General features: G+C 50.2%; 2 protein-coding genes across 7 annotated transcripts in view; one reads left to right on the forward strand and one right to left on the reverse strand.

Annotated features, from left to right (window-relative positions):
* LOXL2 (lysyl oxidase like 2) overlaps window positions 1–11,823 on the forward strand; it is a 53,604-nt gene extending 41,781 nt beyond the window's left edge. For all 3 annotated transcript variants that reach the window (XM_080568620.1, XM_080568619.1, XM_080568621.1), the window contains 6 exons: window positions 1,367–1,532; window positions 1,748–1,991; window positions 4,917–5,032; window positions 5,591–5,727; window positions 6,460–6,571; window positions 8,045–11,823. In XM_080568620.1, the coding sequence (XP_080424746.1) occupies window positions 1,367–1,532; window positions 1,748–1,991; window positions 4,917–5,032; window positions 5,591–5,727; window positions 6,460–6,571; window positions 8,045–8,124 (855 nt within the window). In that variant the 3' untranslated portion in view covers window positions 8,125–11,823. The remainder of the gene's footprint in view (window positions 1–1,366; window positions 1,533–1,747; window positions 1,992–4,916; window positions 5,033–5,590; window positions 5,728–6,459; window positions 6,572–8,044) is intronic.
* On the reverse strand, window positions 9,848–18,733 carry R3HCC1 (R3H domain and coiled-coil containing 1). Of its 4 annotated transcripts, none has more exons than XM_080568637.1 (9): window positions 18,599–18,733; window positions 17,763–17,892; window positions 16,881–17,018; window positions 15,422–16,622; window positions 14,496–14,668; window positions 13,154–13,224; window positions 12,241–12,336; window positions 11,888–11,960; window positions 9,848–10,457 (listed from the first exon to the last, which is right to left on the reverse strand). In XM_080568637.1, exons 2-9 carry the CDS (start codon window positions 17,855–17,857, stop codon window positions 10,421–10,423), a joined length of 1,884 nt encoding a protein of 627 aa, XP_080424763.1. In that variant the 5' UTR covers window positions 17,858–17,892; window positions 18,599–18,733; the 3' UTR covers window positions 9,848–10,420. The 4 variants fall into 4 exon arrangements, with proteins under 4 accessions (XP_080424763.1, XP_080424764.1, XP_080424765.1 ...); XM_080568638.1 differs by having other exon boundaries at window positions 18,543–18,641; XM_080568639.1 differs by lacking the exon at window positions 11,888–11,960 and having other exon boundaries at window positions 18,599–18,732.
* Window positions 18,734–20,156: the final 1,423 nt, after the last annotated feature.

A 20,156-nucleotide genomic window follows, 5' to 3' on the forward strand; every position in this document is an offset into this window, starting at 1 on the left:
GCTGACTGCTTGCACAGCTGCCAAGCAGGGCACCAGGGCTGAGGACAGCCACGTCCCTTGAATGCTGCTGGCCTTTCCAGCTGCCTGGCTCTGTTGACATAGCTCCGAGAGTCCAGCGAGAAACAAGACATTTTTTCCTTTAGCTGAGACAGCTGGTATTTAGAACAGAAAAGGCCCTTATGCACATCCCGGCTGCACCAGCACGGCGAGGATAAAGCCACACTGTGTGGAACAGGGCAGCCCTGTGTGCAAAGAGCATTGCTAGCAGGGTTAACAAACAGCCTGCTGCAATGGGAGCCATGCTGCAGATGGGTTCTCTTCTCCTGGAAACGTGCTCCTGGTTTTGACGCTCACACACGGAGATCAGAATTTTTGGTCTTCTTCCTTCCCCTCCCTCTCCCCTCCCAGCAACTTCTGCACCCGCTGGCCGACTTTGGCAGAATAATTGTCTCTTGCTCCTACAAATTCTGTAAGCCTGGGTGATGAAGACGGGGAGCAGGCAGGGTTTGAATGTCTGCGAATCCCCCTCTGAGCCAGGAGATGCAGACCCCTGGGTTAGCAGACCCTGTTAGTCCCAGTGCCCCTCAAAGGCTGTATGTCCCCTGGCATCTCCTGCCGTTAATCCTGCCTCCCCTCCTTGTGCCACCACGCACCCTGGCTTTTCTTGTTGCTCTCCTCCTTGGGCATCACAAGGCAGGTGTGGTTTATTTGCTGGGCATCCCTCCCAGAGGCACAGCCCATATGAGCTAAAACGGTCCAGGGATGAATTCATCAGCTGGGTGGGCACAGCAGGGTGGAAAACTGAGTTTACAGCTGGACTGAAAACAAGGAGAGATTTAAAACAGCTCAGAAACAAGGGCAGAGATGTGCTTACACAGGTCAGATCTACACGGAACCTGGCTGAGCTGGGTTTTAATCCCAGTCCAAGCCTTCTGCTTCGACTGGGGCTCATTCCCCACATTACTCTTCTCTGCTCCCAGTCCGTTCTGTCCCTGCAGAATTTAGCAGGCAATTTTCCTTGTCTCTTCCCCAGTATTTAGAGTGAGAAGGGAGTGGAGTGGGCCAGGGGTTAAGGAGGGTGGGTGGCACGTTTGTCCACGCAGACCTCTGCAAGACGGTTTCACACTGTTGTGTTTCAGTGTCTCATCTTTTAATTTTAATCTTTATTTTTTAATCAAGGGCTAGGCATATTTCAGGTAGAGAGAGCTTTAAAAGAAGACCAAATGGTCCTTATCAGAGTCTAATGCAGCACTGCGGCCTCCCTCCCTCCTACGTAACACAAGTTAGGTAGGGACGAATATTCCCCCAGCAGTCCCCAAAAAGACCGAACGGTGTGCGAAATGCCTCTTTGTGTCTTTCTGCCAAGGAAACCTGGTACTGGCACGGAGACGTCAGCGCTGACAGCGTGGTCATGAGCGGGGTCAAGTGCTCGGGGACGGAGATGTCCCTGGCCCACTGCCGTCACGACGGAGCCGACGTCTCCTGTCCCAGAGGAGGTGGTCGCTTTGGTGCTGGCGTGTCCTGCTCCGAGAGTGAGTAACTCAAGGCTTTATTTCATTTTAGCACGTTTGCCTTGGGGTATACAGGAGGAATGGGTGGCCTATGCCGTGCCTTGGGTGTGCCAAAAGTGTCAGACGGATGCCGGTGGTGCTGAGCACGGCGCGAGGAGCTGGGCCTGTCTCTACCAGACCCCTGCGGGTGTCTTTAGTTAGCCCATGAGTTCAAATCTTCCTTCCCCTCCTTCCAGCTGCCCCTGACCTGGTGCTCAACGCCGAGCTGGTGGAGCAGACGGCCTACCTGGAGGACCGCCCGATGTTCATGCTGCAGTGCGCGCTGGAGGAGAACTGCCTGGCCAGCTCGGCCGCCAACACCTCGGTCACCTCCGGCTACCGGCGCCTGCTGCGCTTCTCCTCGCAGATCCACAACAACGGGCAGTCCGACTTCAGGCCCAAGAACGGCCGCCACGCCTGGGTCTGGCACGACTGCCACCGGTGAGTGCCGCGGGGACGGGGCCACCTCCGTGCCCCGCTCCCGCTGCCCCCGCAGGAAGGAGGCAGAGCGCGGCTGGGGACTGGGCTGGACTGGTTTTGCTGGGGGAGGCTGAGATGCTTGGGGCCGGAGAACCCTGATAGGTGTTAGGGCAGCCGCGATAATCTCACAGCAGCGAAGCCAGTTTGTTACAGCAGGAGTTACAGGTGTAAATGGTATATGAACAAGACGGATGCGGAGCTCTCATCGGGAGAGATGCGTGTGCAGGGGTAGCGTGTACACGGGGCCGTGTGTTGTGCAAAGAAAGCGTGTGCTGATGTACCCGCTCTATGCAGAAAGATGCAGCCATCTGATCTCCTTGGGAAGGGACTCAAAACCGCACTAACTCTGCATTTTCTCTTTATTTTATTTGTGTGTCTCGACTCCGCTTAGATTGCGCACAGCTGGGAGATTGTTTGGTTTTGGCACTTTTTGGTAAACAGCAAACTTACCCCCAAAGTGCATTGTTTTTCAGGGGGACGCTGACAGTTTCAGCCAAAGAAAACGAGGGAGAGGAAAGGGAGCTGGAACCGAGCCGTGCAGATGCTTTGGTTCTGGAATGACGGCTTGTTACAAGGCTGATTTTTTGCTAATTTGGGATAAAAGAGAGCTAAGAAACTCGGTGCACTGCTTTTATCCTGCCACTGCGGTAAGGCTTGTGCCTTCTGAAAACACGTAGAGCAATAAATTCCCAATTCTTACAGTCCTTAATAGCCTTTGCTAACAGTGTGAGCGAGGTGAGGCTGTGGTATGGGGCAGGTGCTGGCTGCTTTTACCTTGCAGACAGGTTGGTTTTGTGAGAGCTGCATTCAGAGGCACGAGCAGAGCTAAAACCTCAGCGGCACAGAACCGGAGGTAAATAGGAAATGGGAGGTGCAGGGGAGGAGGAAGCCTGGACCAGAACAGCGTCTGCCTGCTCTTCTGGATGGGAAGGGGCCGGAGGAATTCGTGGGTGCCACAGGGATTCGAGCACGTCGCAGGCTGGGTAAAAAGGAGGCACTTGGAGCTCTTGGGGAGAGACTGCCCAAGTGAGGTGAGGCTGGGAAAGGATCGGGAAGAGGCCAAGAGCCATCTGTGCACTCAAAACTGGATTCTGTTTATACGGAGGAGGGATGAACTCAATCCCTCTTCAATCTTTCCAGCCTGTAAACACCAGAATGTAAACACCTCTCTGAATGATTCAGACATATTTCAAAAACTGAGTCAGACTCGAGACCTCAAACTTATCCAGGAGGCAGCCAAATCAGACAGCTTCAAAGTCAACAGCTCAGCCGCTGCAGAACGTCCCTTCTTTCCTTGTTGCCTCACTCCATCACTGGGAGCTTCTGTTCAGTAGGCTTTCGATGTGGAAGCAGAACAAAAAATAGGAAAGATCCTAGCAGGGGCTCAAAAGTGTTTAATTTCTGGCGTGTCGTGATTTATTTGTTTGGTTTTGGTTAGAGGGGAGGTGGTAGAAGGTGAAAAACCCAATCTCTAGAGGAAAGATTTCTTCCCTTCCATCTTTGACCCCTTTTTTTCTGTAAAAACGTGTGCAGAGTGGGGCTGCAATACTTGCGGCTGTAAGTTTTTATGCTGTGATTATTTTTACAGCTGGAAAGGAGACGAGCCGTGCCTTGTGCTTTTTATTTATTATTTATTTAACTCATAAGCATCAGGTTTTGAACTGGGGGCCGTGCAGTTGCCTCACCCCCAGGTCAGGCTGTGCAGACGGGCTCTGGTGCCTCAGGATTTGGGGACCAGCTCTGCTCCCAGCACCCGTGGCTGCACTCCTGTTCCCAACAATGTGCTTGCGTGTGGGTTCTTTTCCCCGATTCCAAGGCTGGGATCAAATTCAGCATGTTACATCAGCGTGACCACGTTTGTGCTCCCAGCCCTGGCCACGTGGAGCTCTGCTTGGGCACTTCCCACCTCCTTCCTGGCCCAAGGAATTGACTGCACTTAGGCACAGGTTGAATTTTTTTCTGAAGCAGCAGTTTGGCATGGGAGAGGACAAAGTTCCTGAGGTCAGCACCACCCAGACCCTGCAGTGGTCTCGCTTTGCTGGTTGCAGGTTTACAGCACAGCTTCCGTGCTCTCTCCTGAGCGTTGCTGCGTTCGACAGCGACTTCGGATAGCGGCGCAGCCCCGGCTGAGTTGACACCAACGCTTCCCCGTTTAAAATGATGAAATGCGTCGTGTGCGAAGCCAGCTGTCACCTTGTTTAGATCAGAGCGAAGCGAGTGCTGGGAGGGAGAAGCTGGTTCCATCTGTTGTTCGTTTTCTGCCAATAAATTTACATTCCGATTCCTTTTTAAAAATAAAAAAGGAAAAAAAAAAAAAAGGAAAAAAAAGAAATAGCCAGGTTGCTAGCTTGGGTACATCCTGCTCTGTTTGCAGTCTGTTAGGGACAGGTGAAATAGTTCTTTTTTGGGTAAACAGGGCACTAGAAATGATAACCTGGTGCTGCCGGCTTTGATTTTTCCCACCTTATAAACCACTGCGATCCCACGAAGGCTGGGGCAAGGCTCTCCCCTGGCACAGCTTTAGCACTTGATGTATAAACAAATACCCGGGCTGGGAGCCAGGACGGAGGCAGCCCGAGCGCCGGTGCCACGTAGGAGCGTGCCGAGGGGAACGTCTCCTGCCCGGGGTTTCTCTCTCCCTCTCCTCCTGCAGCACCTTTCGGTTCCCAGCGCTTTGTGCATCGTCATTTATTTCCTCCCACGCTGCTGTGGGAGGAGAAATTCCTGCCCGAGGGATGAAGCAGCACAAAGTCCGGGCTATTCCCATCCACGTTGTCCTGCCCCCGGGACCGTCGCTGCTGGGGGCACCGCACAGCCCTTCAGAGGTGGTAATTAAAGGGGCGTCTGCTCGCCCTAACGATGGCTCTCCCCGTCTGTCTCTCGCAGGCACTACCACAGCATGGAGGTTTTTACCCACTACGATCTCCTGAACCTCAACGGGACCAAGGTAGCTGAAGGACACAAGGCCAGTTTCTGTCTGGAAGACACGGAGTGTGAAGCAGGTGTGTTTGCCATTGCCCCTCGTGCTTTCTGCTGTCCCCATACAGATTACGGGACTCAAAGATGCTAGGAAATTCCCTAGAAATTAGAATAGATAGAATAGATCCTAGGAAATTCGAGCGTGGCTTGACAGGACCTGGAAACCAGTCCTGAGGATGTGTTAGTATGGAATAATGGTCTCTACAGGTTTAAGAGAATCCCAGCAGACCCCGTGTATATCGAGGTTTCCAGACCTCAGCTTCTTATGTCTTTATTCTGAGCTGCTCTGGAAACCTCAGTGTGCGTGGTCTGACTCCCATAAAGCATGAAACTCCGAGACTTGCCCCTGGGTGATAACACAGGAAAGGTGGCAGCTCCTCCCAGGCATTTAACTAGTCCATGTATTTCAGTACAGGACTCTAAGCGAGGTAACGTTGCGTTGTCTCATCCAAAATCTCACGCCCGTAGCTTATCGCTGTCTATATCAGCGATCTATCTTATCGCTGGAGAACAACCAGCCCTTCCTCTGACACGGTCTGTGAATCCAACGCTGCGTGGTTTTAACTCCTCTCCTCCTTTAGACGTGCAAAAACAGTACGAATGTGCCAATTTTGGTGAACAAGGGATCACAGTCGGGTGCTGGGACGTGTACCGACATGACATCGACTGCCAGTGGATCGATATTACTGATGTCCCGCCGGGCGACTACCTCTTCCAGGTACGGGGGGAAAAAGGGTTTGAGACACTGCCAGTGCCTTTATCTTATCCACTGGGGATGCCAGGAATGTAACTAACTGGTTAGTTTATACATCTACAATACTATGAACTACTGGTTATAGTGATTGTGTTCCCAGAATACCTAAAGAATTAGCTAACAGAACATCAAAGTCTTACCAGATCCCATATTAAACCCAATTAAAAAGTCAGGGATGATAACCACAGCTTCGAGATAAGCCCTAATGAATCCAGGTGCAGCTAATATTCGATATCCTACGCAACCCACGTGCTACCACCACGTTGCATCCCACTGTTGTCTCGTACCAAGCCTCTGAGCTGTTTGTAAGCAACGCTCGCTTCGCTTGGGGAATTAAATCGCGGTGTTTGCATGAGAAGTTGCGGCTGCCTACGGTCTGTTTTGTGCAAGTGGGGGGAATTCTTCGGCTCTAAAAACAGCCACTTAAACTGCAGAGGAGCGAAGGGAATTATTTTTGTCTCCCCTGCTATCGTGTGAAATGGAGAGAAGGTGTTTGAGGGTATATTTTGGTGCACGGGGGAAGGTGTGAGCTTGATCTGGGTTAAATCAAGCACTTTGTCTGCTTTGAAAAAGTGAGTTACTTTTTTTTCTAAAACAAATGAACAAAAAAATTATTCTGTAATGAAAAGTTGATTCTACCTCGAGTCCAGTCCCTCTTCAGGTAGCTTTATGCGGTGTTTCTCCATCGCTCCCAAGGTTGTCATCAACCCAAACTACGAAGTCGCCGAATCGGACTACTCGAACAACGTGATGAAATGCCGGAGCCGCTACGATGGGCAGCGCATCTGGATGTACAACTGCCACATAGGTGAGAGGAGCTGACTCCTCAGTGAGCCCTTTGTGTTCCCACTGCCGTGTGCTTGCTTACATGCTCGGTAAGATGAGCTGTTGAGTCCAGGCTGGAGCCTGATACCACTGCCACGGTCTGCTGAGCTGAGCAGGGGAAGGGTTTGTTTCTTAGTGCTGTCTGTACTTATTACTGGGGCAGCAAGCACAACGCGGGTCAAAGAGCTTTCTGACCAAGATCCAAGCGAAATCCCTCTTGCTCGGGCTCGGTGGAACAGCGATAGCAGATGTTACAGCTGCGCCTGTTCTGCAGGGGAAGGAGCATTTCTTGCTCCCCCCTAGAGGTTGTCAGGCAGAGGGAGTGCAATCCAAGAAGTTGTTCAGAGCGCTCGAGTAGGCCCCGGCAAATACCTACAAATTCTTTCCCGAGCTGAATTATTACCAGCCTGGGACTGACCTCTTAGGACCCCAAAGCTTCTCTTTTCTTGAAAAGGAAGGACGGTGATGTGTGAAACAGGGCAGTGAGAGCCATGCACTCGAGCCAGAAACGAAAATGCTCTGCTGTCACTTTGGTATGAGGGAGAACAGCTGCTTTTTTTTTTTTTTTTGTTTTTGAATGCGCATAAAACATCATTTAGGATTTTTAAGCCTTGGAAATATCAAAGCCAAACGAGCTTAAATTTGTTTTTGCTTCAACAGTCAATTGTCAGGTCCGTTTAAAAAGGGAATCAAGTTGCAGGGTAAGACAAACCCTTTTTAACACAGAAAGCAAATTAATAGCAACTGCCTGTCAACTGCCAAGTAAAGCCCACGGTGAAGACAATTTCCAGAGCTGGCTCAAGTTCTTGAAGGAATATTTTTCCTGATTTTTTTTTTCCCTCATTAGTTTGTTGCTTTTCTGAAGAAAATACTCATCTTATGTGTCATACTACAGCCTGTGACCTAGTTCAGAAAAGCCAAACCCACTTCAGTTGGATGAACAGGCACTTAAGTGTCAGATGAGCTCTCCAGCTGAGCTTGAAAATATTTCTGCTTAAAAATAAATGCGTTTAGGCTTTTATTGTCTCTCAGCTAGCAAAAGTAAGGGCACGGCCCTGTTTAAGAACAGAGTAAACAGAACCCACTCACCATCAGCCTCGAGGAAAAGACCATTCTACAGGTCCTGCTAGTCATCATGTAAGTAACGTTGTTAAACAACCAAGGTTAGCAGTAAAATTGAGGATGGTTTGTAGTCTAGTCTCCCAACTATGTTAAAGATCAGACCCAGTACTCCTGGGGACTCCTGGTTGTTCCAATTAGGGCAATATTTAATTAATGCTTAAATGAATTAGCCCATGAAAACCCTCCTCTTCCAGTACCTGCTTTGAGCCCTTCAATTTTATAGCATCTTACATGGATTACGCAAAAAACCCGATGTGTTCTCTGCCTTGTGCTGGTTGCAAGCTTCCTTTGTTACCTCCTGCTTCACCCCGTGTTCTTTCTGTGAACCCCCCAGGTGGCTCCTTCAGTGACGAAACGGAACAGAAGTTTGATCACTTCAGCGGACTCACAAATAACAAGGTGTCCACCCGATAAAACAGCATTGCCTCCCACCCCACTATTTAAAGAAGCGAGGCTTCCTGCTTCGGTGATTTCCCTAACCACTGCACACACAACAAGAAAATCAAGCAAACAATCAAACTCTAAATTAGCAAGGTAAATTATTTCCTAAAGATGCCTTCCTTCCCAATTTAGGTGCTTGGACCACCGTGTGTCTCTTGTAATTCCAATCCCTACGACTTGAGGTAGTTAGGAGCAGGCTTTTGAACTCTACTGGGCTCCCTATCTTCACCATCCCAACCTACTCCATCAAGACTTCTCCCTCCACTTTGCAGCGCCACCTTTATTCATAGACGTAGGTCCAGGCTGCAGCGAGCACAGTTTGCCTTTGTTTGGGTTCCAACAACCTAAATCTGTCTTTACCGTTCGTTTTCTTGGTATTTTTAAGCTCTTTGACTCAAGCTTGAACGCACCGTTGATGCAAACGCCTCCGTTTGTGATGCTGCCTCTTGAACGCAGCTAATCCTCAGTACTCCCGTGTGTTTACTCCATTTTAGCAAGGAAATGCGGGAAAGAAAGAAAAAAATGAAGCAGCTTTTTTCTGAGCAGAACAGTCTAAAGCATAATTTAATACTGCAGTGAAACTCTTGTGTTCAACAATCAACTCCCAGCACAATCTCTTAAAAGGAGCAGCTAATGCAGAACTGTTTTCTACAAGTGCATCAGAGCTCCACGAAGCTACACCGCCACTGAAACACCTCGAAGACTTGGCAGATCTCCTGATGATGAGTCCACTGGATTGTGAATTTCCATTACACAGTAAGCTATTCACCCCATCAATTCTACGTACACCTAAATAGTACCTTTTAAGCTGGATATTCACTCCATCTCTTCTTCAAAAGATGAATTTAGTTAAGGCATTTTTATCATCGCTGTACGTTACAGAGGTAATTTCATGGCTTTTCATCATCAGGGATCTGGACCTATGCTGTCACAGACCGCCTGTGTAAGTTGTCTTTAAAAGGATTTTTACACTTGGTAAATTCATAATGGTGCTAAGAGTGTTCCTCTGTTTGTTTGAGGACACGTTGCTACAGCTTTTCAGACACAGCTACTTGAATAAAAATGTTTTACCCAGAAAAAATGTTTTTTTTTTCCTAAATCCTATTTGTGTACTTCTACTCCAGGAAAGTTTAGGGCCTTGTTCACAATTCCTAGTACTGCAGGTTTTTTTTATTCCTCTGTGTTTGTACAGAAGACTTCTACAAGCAGCTAAAATTAACTGAATAATCGTAACTGACCATTTTGGTCCACGGGGGGGTTGAAAACATCTGTATCTGTCTTGTGCTCTCCACAGCCTACCTCACAGGGATGTTGTGAGGCTTAAAGTATGCAGAAGTCTTTTGCTAATGCCTGTCAGAATATTTCTGTCATTTATCCAGTGACCCAGATGGTGACATCTAGCAAAGGTTTTTAGCCTACTGTAAGTTGGAAAGCTCCACTTTGTTCTCAAGATCCAGGACTGTGTAGCTAAAGCAGAGTCTGAGCTGTGTTGGATGCTCTCTTGCTGCTGCTGCTGCCACAACAAGGTGTCTCACAGTATCCCCCAACACCAGGCTCTGTGCAAATCAAGCAACTGTCAAGTTCTGGTTTTCTTTTCCTAATCAGCGGATAACAACTTTGCTTGCTAACAGTGCAACAAAGCAAGTTAGGCTCTTCTAAACAATGTAAGTAAGAAAAAAAAACACCCGAAACTCACTTGCATTCAATGCTTGTCAGTATTGTGGGATATTTTAACAATAACATTACAACAAAGTAAACATTGAACAGATTTTTTTTGACTCCTGCAGATGCTCTGCTCTGTTACAGCTGAATTTTGGCCAACAAGATACAATTCGCTCACTCTGGTGCACTAAAAATTAATAAGGTAGGCTTTTCTGTTAGCAGCCTTACTTTTTCTGCACGTGCCCCCAGTGAGTGACAGATGCTTTGAAACAGAGCAGGGCAGGATGTGAAGAGCTAACTGCAAACCCCATTGGGCCTGGCTCTTGAGCTCAACATCTCATTAACAGTAAACTTTTTCCCTTCCCAACTTCATAAAGAAAAAACCGGTGCTAAATCCATAAGAGAACATCCCTGTGGTAACTCACTGTTCTGCATGCAGTTTAATATCACAGCTGTGCTCATCTACACATCTTTTTTTTTAGCTGAGATGGTTTATTCCTCCTGGTCCAAGCTTTCCGGCAGGAGCCCTTCGGTGCCTGAGACGCACTGCTGCTGCTTGTGCTTCAGTCCCAAAGCCCGGGTCACCAGCCTCCTCGCCACAGCCGTGTCAGTTTGGGGTCTCTCTTTTGCAGCCTGAAGGAGTTCTAGGTAAAAAGGGGTGAAAAGGATTCAGTTGGAGCTTGTTCAGTCTCGTGGCTACACTGTAGGACTGTGAGACAGAAGGGCTGATTTCTATTTTCTTAGATCCTTTACAGAATTAGCCCAGGAGTATGAGCAAATCATCGTACCCCTGCAGAGTATTTTGCCTTTTCTTTTAGAAAGATGTGCCGCCAGATTTTGTACTTAAGATTTTTCAGGTAAGATGCAATAACGCCAATTCAAAAGATATTTAGATATGATGAAACTTCAGGCCACTTCTGCAGTGGTAGAGAGATTTGTTCCCCATTAGCTTTCGGGAACAGCTTCATAACTCCTGGCAAAATTCAGCCAGTCCCATCTCTGAGAACAAAATGAAGGCACACGGTCTGACCAACTTATCCACAGAGAGAAAAGTCTGATCGCAATTGCAACTAATCAAAGACAACAACCTAAATCCTCAGAAAGCAGCAATGGAAAAATATCTGCATTTTTTTTTTAAATAGCTAAATGTATCAGATGCTTTTGGAAAGCCCTTTGGCCAGGAGTGACCAAGAACCTCCAGTTTCTGGTAAACATCTGGCTTGCTACAGTTTCATCTTACAAGAAAGCAATATACCAAAACTTTACCAAGTCCAAAATAGTCTGCATTTGGCAATTATCTAATCATTTATCAGCAAGTGTTTGCAAATTTATTATCCAGTTAGCAATGTGGGCTTTGCTTGCTTTTTCAGAGTTTTTATTAATAAAGGCAGCCCATCAGCAGCTTAAAGAAAAAGGGTCAGGCTCAGAGCATCCACAGCTTGGAAAATAAAACTGCCGATCTTTTCTCAAAAAAAGCTCTTTAAAAAAAAAAGAGACACTGTCAGCTAATTAAGAAAATTTGGAACAAATTGCTATTGAAACTGAATACAAAGTTCCCCAGAAGGAGTTTATAACCTGATTCAGAAGCGTGCCAATAGGCTACAGCAAAGAGAATCAGGCAGCGAGTGTGAATGAAAACAGATGAAGTGGAGAGTGTGAAAGCAAATCCAATTCTTTGACATTTCATTCAAATCTAGCAGTCTTAAAAACTACAAAATCTAGCAGTCTTAAAAACTCAGGAACTACTAACTGTGACAGTGTCCCTTTAAATCATTCATACTGAAATCTATTTCAACTGCAATGTACTGGAGCACTAACAGTATAGTTGTATGTTCAGCAAAGTCTCTACTGCTACAAGATTCATGGCATTTCTTTACTGTGGCAAGTATAACTGATTACAATATGATTTTAAAAGGCAATAAAACAAATAAAACAATGTTAATGGCTAAGCTTAACAATTTTTTCTTCACCTGATACCGAATAAAATTATGCCAACCACAAAAACGTTAATTGCTATCAGTTTTGTCTATTTATTGTCTTTAACTGTGCAGAGTAAGAGGGCAGAAAAACTTACTGGGCAAGCCTATGGCATTTGACATGTTCACTTTCACCTGTGCCTCCATTCATGCCTGCTGCAGTTATTTTGGCTGTCAGAGCAAAAACCAGCATTACTGACGCAGTAAGTTTTAACACACCAGTGATAACAGGTTGGATGAAAATAGTGCAAGAATGCAGCAGCGGGCTGTTACTGAAAACTCTACGCAACAGCTCGCTGTCCTGCCATTGCCAATAAAGCTATTAAAAAAAATTAAAAAGGAATACTGGTACTTAATAGGTATTTCCCCATTTAACTTGTCATCATGACACCACCCAGGATACAGAAGACAGGCAAAGCATGAAGCAGAAGTTAAAAATAGATCGTCTTACTTGGTCGCTGAAGTGCCTTAATTTTAGACTGCCTTGTTGCGTGGATCAGTGGTCGGATCTTTAAAGAAGGATAACGCCGCCCCAGGGCTTGAGATGCTTAAAAGAACAAAGATTAAAAGAACAAAGATTGCTCAACTTAGCAGGCTGAATTCCGGTGGCTTTAATCATAAAGTAAAAATCAATACATGTTGTAACAACACTGAGTAAGTTGGGCTTCACCAGCTAGTGAGTTATCTCAAGATAACTCACTAAAACAGCTGAATTGAGTCTGGGCACCTCAGGCTTACATCACACGTTCCTTGCACAGGAAGAGTTCCAAGAAAATAAAAGCAAATTTTAAAGACACCGCTGATTATTAGGCTAAATCCCAAGACAAGAGCACGAGTGTTCAGACTACATATGCTGCTGGATGGAAACTTCTCTTGGGATGGGCGTGACCTGAGCTTGGAGCTTTTGCACCCCAAAAGAGTCACTTTGCCAGGAGGCTTGGTAGCTGACCTCATGTCATTGTACTCACAGGGTCCCCAAGAGGACACGAGCGCACGTGCAGGAATTTTGTCTAGCTTTGGCAGAAAAGCTGATGTGGCAAAACAGTTAATTTCTAGCAATGCCCCATACAAAAGGTGCCCTGCTTATTACCCAAGCCAATTAAAAACCTGCTGATCTTGCCAAGCAGAGTTTCCACACAGCACACAGTGATGCCAAGGATCGCAAGGATTAAAAGCGTTTCAAGTTTGAGGTGTGCAGGAAGAAAGACATGACGAACCATCACTACTTCTAGCCCTAGCTTAGCCCAAGCATGTGAAGCAACGCTGCAAACTGCTGTGTCAGGGCAGGACCTGGTGCAAGAGCAGTGAAAGCCCAGGGGCTCTGCAGGATCCTCAGCTGCAGCCAGGCGTGAGGGCTCCCTTACCTGCAGACAGGCTGGAGAAGATTCCCAGGGCGTGCGTATCGTCGACCCACTGAATTTTGAAACCACTCTCGCTAAAATGAAAAGACAATAGAAGAATATTCACTAATAGGAAAAAAAAAAAAGCCATGGTAAAACTCATCAGCCTCCTCGAATTACAAAGAGTACTTAAGTATTTTCATCCATAGCCAGCTGGTGCTTGTCAAAGCAGTATCTTCATTTTACAAGAGGGGAAAGGAAGGAACAGAAGAAAATTAAACGTGTCCCTGTCAAGGCCAGAGTCAGCTGCCCCCAAAAATGCTCTTCTTCCACCTAAAGAAGCTCTTGGCCAAAAATCAACCTCCATTTCAAGGAGTGTCTTGCAACACATAAATATTGCCATTTGCACAATGCTTTGCAAACACTACCTGATTGCTCAGTCACTTACAAGGAACAGCGGGTGATTTATAAAAGTGGTTTACAAAGCTCAGGATCAAGAGACCAAAGCGAAAAAAAATCTAATAACGTGTCAGCGGAAAATGTGAGTTGAGGAGCAAGGACTTCAAAGACATTTCCCGCAGCACGGGAAATACAAATACAATTGACTGCTCAAATTAGATCTGTCAATTTTCAGCTCAGTTTCACTGTCAGAGCAAGTGGAAAAAAAAATATTAGAGAAGACACACACAATAGACAGCAGCTTATTTAGAACATAAATAACGCTTTTCAATTTAGAGGGATGCGTGGAGGTGAAGCACTCGCAGCTAACCCATCAGGTGTATCAGGAGGGAAGGTGGCAGCAGGAGGCAGACAGGGAGATGTTCCTGCACACACCACGCCTGAGCTCCCTGGCAGAAGCAACACCAATTCCGAGCTGCACCGAGCACCATTTACCACTAACACAGGGCTGTACTTTGCCCCAATCCTGCTGCTAATCCAGTGTCACCCTCTCAGGCACAATGCTGTTTGTTCCCTATATTGACATAATAAATCTTATCTCCAGCAGCAGGATTGGGCCCTTCTTTTTTTTTTTTTTTTCCAAACACTTACGTAAGCATGCAACTTCAACTCAGGCACTGGGATGCAACAGCAAAGAGGCTCCTACAAAGCACGTGAAGACTCCTTGCTGAAGCTGGAGCAGAAGGAATAAGCCTGCACATAGGCAACAATGTGCCTGACAGGGCCCCGAAGAACCAGCCGTGTTTTAAATCATGCATAAACTGCAGAAAAATGTCCTTTAAAGCACAGAGAGTGTAAGACGTGGCAGCGCAAAGGCAAAACTAAAATTCAGTGTAGCATCATCAGACTCTGTTGTGCATTCAAGCCTGAATAGTGCTCACCTTACACCCCTCAGATGGGTACTTACTGGAAATCTGCAAACACTTCTAAGAGGTGCTCCGTTTTCAGCGATGGGGAGAAGTCGTAGATTTCAGTTACGTGTCCAAAATCCCCCTCGTTGAGCTGTGCATCTCCATAGCTGGAATAATCAAACCTGATCTTCTCGATGCTTATGTCCTTCACGGTTAAATGGCCCACAATCTGGGAATAAAAATACATAAATAAAGAGAAATAAAGTAGTTTTTAAAAGCTGCATTTCTAAAAAAAACTCCCTAAGTGTAGGAACAGGCACAGATAACTGATCCTGTGAAAGCACATTATGGAAAACAAAGATCAGACCAGCATGGGACAAAGCTGCTCCTGCTACTACCACTCCTGCACCGCCTCAAGAAAGCAATTTGGTTCCCAATTTGGGCTAACCACTTCCCTGTGTTATGGGGAGAAGGTGGGAAATTATCACAACAAAGACATGAAAGACCGAGAGGCTTGTGGTGAAAGCAGGGAGGACTGCACAACCACCAGGGCAGCTGTGGCCGCTCCGCCACCTTTTGCACATCGCCTTCGGTGCTTCTCGGCTCTGCCCTGGTTTAGTCTTGGTCGCCCAGCCAGAAACACCCAAATGGTTCAAATGTGGGTGATACGCTGCAAAAAAACTGGACTGAGAGCTCATTTCCAAGAGCAGTAGGGTATCCACCAGACAAGATTTCATTTCAAAGAGCGACCCTGCAGGGTCCTGCCTCGGTCCCTCCAAAAATCACAGAATGGTTGGGGTTGGAAGGGACCTTAAAGATCACCTAATTCCACCCCAAAGGCCACGCTCCTGCTGACAGCTTCCACAAACACCTGCGAAGCCCCAGCACAAGCACCGGCCTCCCGCGTGCCGACGTCCTCCCGGAGGGACAACTCCTGAGCCGCCCTCCTTTCCTCAAAATAATTCCCCGGGGCAAACGCTACCTCCTGCAGGAGCTCCGCGGTACAGTCGTCCTCGAGGCTGCTCTCCTGCCCCGGGGTGGCCGCGCTCTCTTCTTTATCACCTGCAGGCAGCCGCAGCTCACGCCACAGCGCGTCGGCCAAGCCCGAACGCTCCTTGTCGTGCTCTGGCACCTCCACCCAGCGCTTCTGGCCCTCGTGGCCCGATGGCTCGGCACCACCGATGGCCTCAGGTGCGGCCAGGGGCTCATCCTGGGCTCCAAGGGGGGGCTGGTGCTGGCCGTGCTCCCCCTGAGCACCACCGGGGCACTCCTGAGGCTCAGAGGAACTTTTGCCCAGCTCCGACACGCCGGCACTCGCAAAGTCCCTGCCCTGTTCTTCCAGTGGTGGCACGTTTCCACCGCTCTCCAGGCTCTTGGCATCAGCGCAGCTCTTATCTTGGTTGTTCAGCACGAGCGACGTCGCACCAGGGTCTGCTGCAGGCAGGTCTGTGCAGCACTCAGCGCCGCGGCTCTCCGACAGGGAGGAGTTTGTGCTGCACTCCACTACTCCGGCATCCTGGCTCTTTTGGTCTTGAGCGTGGCACAGGGTCTTGCTACCTTCTGGTACAACAGCGCTGTCACGGCTCTGCTCTTGCTCTTCTGCTTCAGCTAGGTTTTCGTTGTGTATGGAAGGAAGGGAATCGGAACAGTCTTTATCCTGACTTTCCTGCCCAGAGAAATTACTATTTTCTAACAAGGGGACATCCGTACAGCACGAAGGATGGTCATCGTTTGCATCGTCGTTACTTTTTCCTGAAACACTCTCTTCTTGTTGCTTGTCAAGGGCCAAAGAGACACCACTGGTTGCTGCGCTGGACTCGGGGCCACCTTCAGACTTACCCAGCTCATCCTGGGCGTCCCTGACTGCAGCTTCAGGGCAGATCTCCCCTTCTCGCGCCGCATCCGCGCCCGACTCGGCGCCAGCCACCACCGGGCTCTCGTGCTCCCCCCATTCTGCCTTCTTGCGCATCGCCTTGGGGACGTACAGGGCTTTATCCGGCTTCTTTCGGGGCGGCCTTTTAATCCTGCCAGACCCCACGCAGGCTCGAGACGTGTCACCGTGCCCGTCCCCACCGTGCCGCAGCCTGGCACCCCCCCGGCCGCCGCGGCCCCAGGGCTGGGGGGGTCGGTGAGGTCTCGGTGCGTTGGCGCTGGGGTTTTGGTCGCCAGTTTCACCGGGCAGCCTAGGAGCAAGAGAAGGGCGAGGCGTGAGCAGGGAGCAGAGGAGCCCGAGTAAAAAGAGAGAAAGGAGGGAAATGTTCGGATCTGCACATAAGTCGGCAGACAGGGAAAAAAGAGCTTCCACTTCCCTAGTGACCAGAAGATGCTATTAATAACAGACACCCTCCTCTTTGCTGAGAAGCACCACGCAAGCTTCAGGCTTCTAAGCTGAAATAAAAACCTCACGGCCAGAGAAAGCTGTCACATCCACCGCCCAGTACCTTATGGCTGAGTGGCAGATGACCGTCCTCCTCCTCCATCCTTCTCCAACCGAAAAGCTGCTCAACAAATCCACGTTTTCCACGGTCCTGTGGATCAGGTACCGGAGGCGACTGGACAGAGGGGGGAACAGGAGCACCCTGGAAAGAGAGAGGGGTCGGGGGCGTCAGCAACTTGCAGGAAGGACAAGGACAGGGATGCAGCAAGAATTTATTGACTTTATTTTAATTTATTTTACAATTGCACTCTCTGACAAACATTTAAAAGTTATAAAACAAATATTTAAGGTCATTACAAGCCGGTGGGATAGCTGAACTAAGAATTCCCTCCCCTGCTCCTGCCTGAAACCCTTTTTTTTGGGACATCTCAAGGGTTTCACAGGTCACCGGCTCAGGAACGAGACCCAGTTTAAAGCCAGCCTGGCCGAAGAAAAATGACGCAGCAAGCACAAGGCGACAAGGTTGCTGCCGGGGGGAGGATCCGCTGCACAGGAAACCCTCAGCAGAGCGGGGAACTGAAATATTTGATTACAAAGCTATTAATTATAACTCCGCCAGGCTGACTACAGTGAGCCCAGCCAGACTGTGGCTGGTGTAAAAGCCACCAGTGTCCAAAATCATTCTGCTCGAAGGTGCCTTAAGGGCAAAGCAGGCACAGTAGAAACCTCGAGCTGGCCCTCGTCCCGTGGGGAAGCCCCGAGCTCTGCGTCCAGGCAGATCTTGCAGCTCCCAAAGGCTGCCACGCAAAGCCAGCTGCTGCTTTCACACCCCGGAGGACTGATTCAAAACAGAAAGGTCTCGCAGCAAGCGATTGCTTCCGGAGCAGAGCGTGCCACCACCTGAGGACGCGCACGGCAGCGGGTCGCCCCCCGCAAGCACCCCTACCTGTGGTGCTGCCCCTGGAGCATGAATTGCTCCAGCTCCTCCGCGATCCTGCCCACGAAGTCATCCTCGTTGGGCGAGAGGAAAACGCCATCCATGCAGCGCAGCGCCAGGGTGGCAGCGGATGGGAGGTCTGGGGAGGGACGGGGACACATGGGGACGGCCGGAGGCGTCCAGCACCCCCTGCACGCCTGACCTGCCTGCAGCTCCGTGCACCCCGACCCTTCTGTCCGCACCCCTAACAGCACATGCAGCTGTGCACCCTGCTGCACCCACTGCCATTTCTGCGCACCCCCATACACACCCCAAACCTTCCCTCTGCACCCCCAGCACCCCACTGTACCCCAGACTGCCCCTCCGTACCCCCAGCACCCCAAACCTTCCCTCCACACCCCCAGCACCCCAAATTTTCCCTCCGCACCCCCAGCACCCCAAACCTTCCCTGTGCACCCCCAGCACCCCACTCCACCCAACCCCTTCCCTCCACACCCCCAGCACCCCCCAGCACCCCAAACTTTCCCTCAACACCCCCAGCACCCAGCTACACCCCAAACCTTCCCTCCACACCCCCTGCACCCCATCCCTTCCCTCCACACCCCCAGCACCCCACTGCACCCCAAACCTTCCCTGCACACCCCCAGCACCCCGCTACTCCCCCAACCCTTCCCTCTGCACTCCCAGCACCCCAAACCTTCCCCGCACACCCCCGGCCCCCCCCCATCACCCCCTTCCCTTCACCCCCCAGCACCCCCATTCCCTCCCCACGCCCCTTTATCCCCTCACACAGCCCACGGGGGCTCCCCGGGCCCCCCGGCCGGGCCGCCCCGCGCCTCCCCTACCGCCAGGCCCGGCCGAGCGCCGCTTCCCGGTGCGGCGCCTGCGCCCGGCCCCGGCCCCGGCTCCTCCCGCCGGGCAGCGCCGCCCCCGGCCCCCGGCAGGCGGCGGGAGCGGGGCGGGGGCTCCGTGAGGGGAAGGGGCGCCCACGGAACCCCCTTAGGGCCCTGAGGGGGTCCAGGGGTGGAGGGTCCCGCAGCTGGGAGGGGAAACCGTGGAATATCATGGAATTGTGGAATATCCCGAGGTGGGAGGGAGCCACAAGGGTCGTTGAGTCCAACGCCTGGTTCCACACAGTTTTACCCCAAAATTCAGACCATATGGCTAAGAGCACAGACCAAACGCTTCTTAAACTCCCACGGGCTTGGTGCCGTGACTACATCCCTGGGGAGCCAGTTCCAGCGCACGACAACCCTCTCAGTGAGGAACCTCTTCTTGATATCCAGCCTGAACGTCCCCTGTCACAGCTCCATGCCTTTCCCTCGGGTCCTGTCACTGTCCCCCGGGTCCTGTCACTGTCCCCAGAGAGAAAAGATCAGCGCCTACCCCTCAAGAGGAAGCTGCAGGCTGCCATGAGGCCTCCCCTCAGCCTCCTCTTTTCTAGGCTGAACAAACCAAGCCACCTCAGCTGCTCCTTGCACGTCTTCCCCTCTAGGCCCTTCACCATCTTTGTAGCCCTAAGCCCAAACCCTGGCTCTGCGTATGGACCAGGGGATGAGAGGCCGGAGAGCAACCCCACAGAGAGGGACCTGGGGCTTCTGGCTGATAGCAAGCTGAATATGAGCCAGCAGTGTGCCCTGGCAGCCAGGAGGGCCAACCGTATCCTGGTCGTTAGTGATATGCTCAAAGTAACTGATGACCCTCATTTCTTTAGGGGGAGCAGTAAAGAGCCACACCAGGGCTCCTTTACATACTCCACACCCCGTAACAGGCTTGAACATGAGCCCAAGGCAGCACAGCTCGCAGAGAGAAGGGGAGAGAAGTCCAGCCTCGCCATCACAAAACCCTCCTCTCAGGGTTAACGTCTCCTCCTCTCCCCCTCAGCTGATTGCCCAGAATTACCATATAGATTGGCAAAGCCGGGCCTGTGATTGCACAAGAGCTTCTGCCAGGCTCCTTCAAACATCCTGAGCCCCTCATCCTGCCTCTCACCTGCAGCCTGCTCTGGCCTCTGCCTGATGAGAGGAGCAGCTGACGTTTGGAAGCAAAGCCAGGCAAGGCAGCAACATACACCAGCATCTTCCCGTTCCTCATCCCTGCACTATCATCCCCTTCTCTGCTAAGTCCATTCCCCATAAACCTGAAAAAAATCATTTTGAGGGCAGCAGCCCCCCTGCCCCACGCTATCCACCCAGACAGGCTCCTGCAGCCCCCCTGGGAAAGGAGCAGCAGGCACCGCCACTGCATGGCTCCTGCAGCAACCGCAGCCACCACCTGCACGCTTAATTCCTGCCTGCCCCAGGCCTGCGTAATAAAATGTGCTTGATTTTGTGACTGCACAGAGCAGGACAGTGCCCTTTTCCCAGCCTCAGAACATCCTTTCTAGTCCAGACAGATACAAGC

Source organism: Anser brachyrhynchus (genome assembly GCF_964034855.1).
Source record: "Anser brachyrhynchus genome assembly, chromosome: 26".
Lineage (NCBI taxonomy): Eukaryota > Metazoa > Chordata > Aves > Anseriformes > Anatidae > Anser > Anser brachyrhynchus.

Coding starts and splice junctions, on each gene's coding strand:
- R3HCC1 (XM_080568639.1), bottom strand. CDS start 17,857: ATGGATGGCGTTTTCCTCTCGCCCAACGAGGATGACTTCGTGGGCAGG. Junction 17,019..17,762: donor CTCCAGGGGCAGCACCACAG/GTAGGGGTGCTT, acceptor CTCTCTTTCCAG/GGTGCTCCTGTTCCCCCCTC. Junction 12,337..13,153: donor CTTCTCCAGCCTGTCTGCAG/GTAAGGGAGCCC, acceptor TGTTCTTTTAAG/CATCTCAAGCCCTGGGGCGG.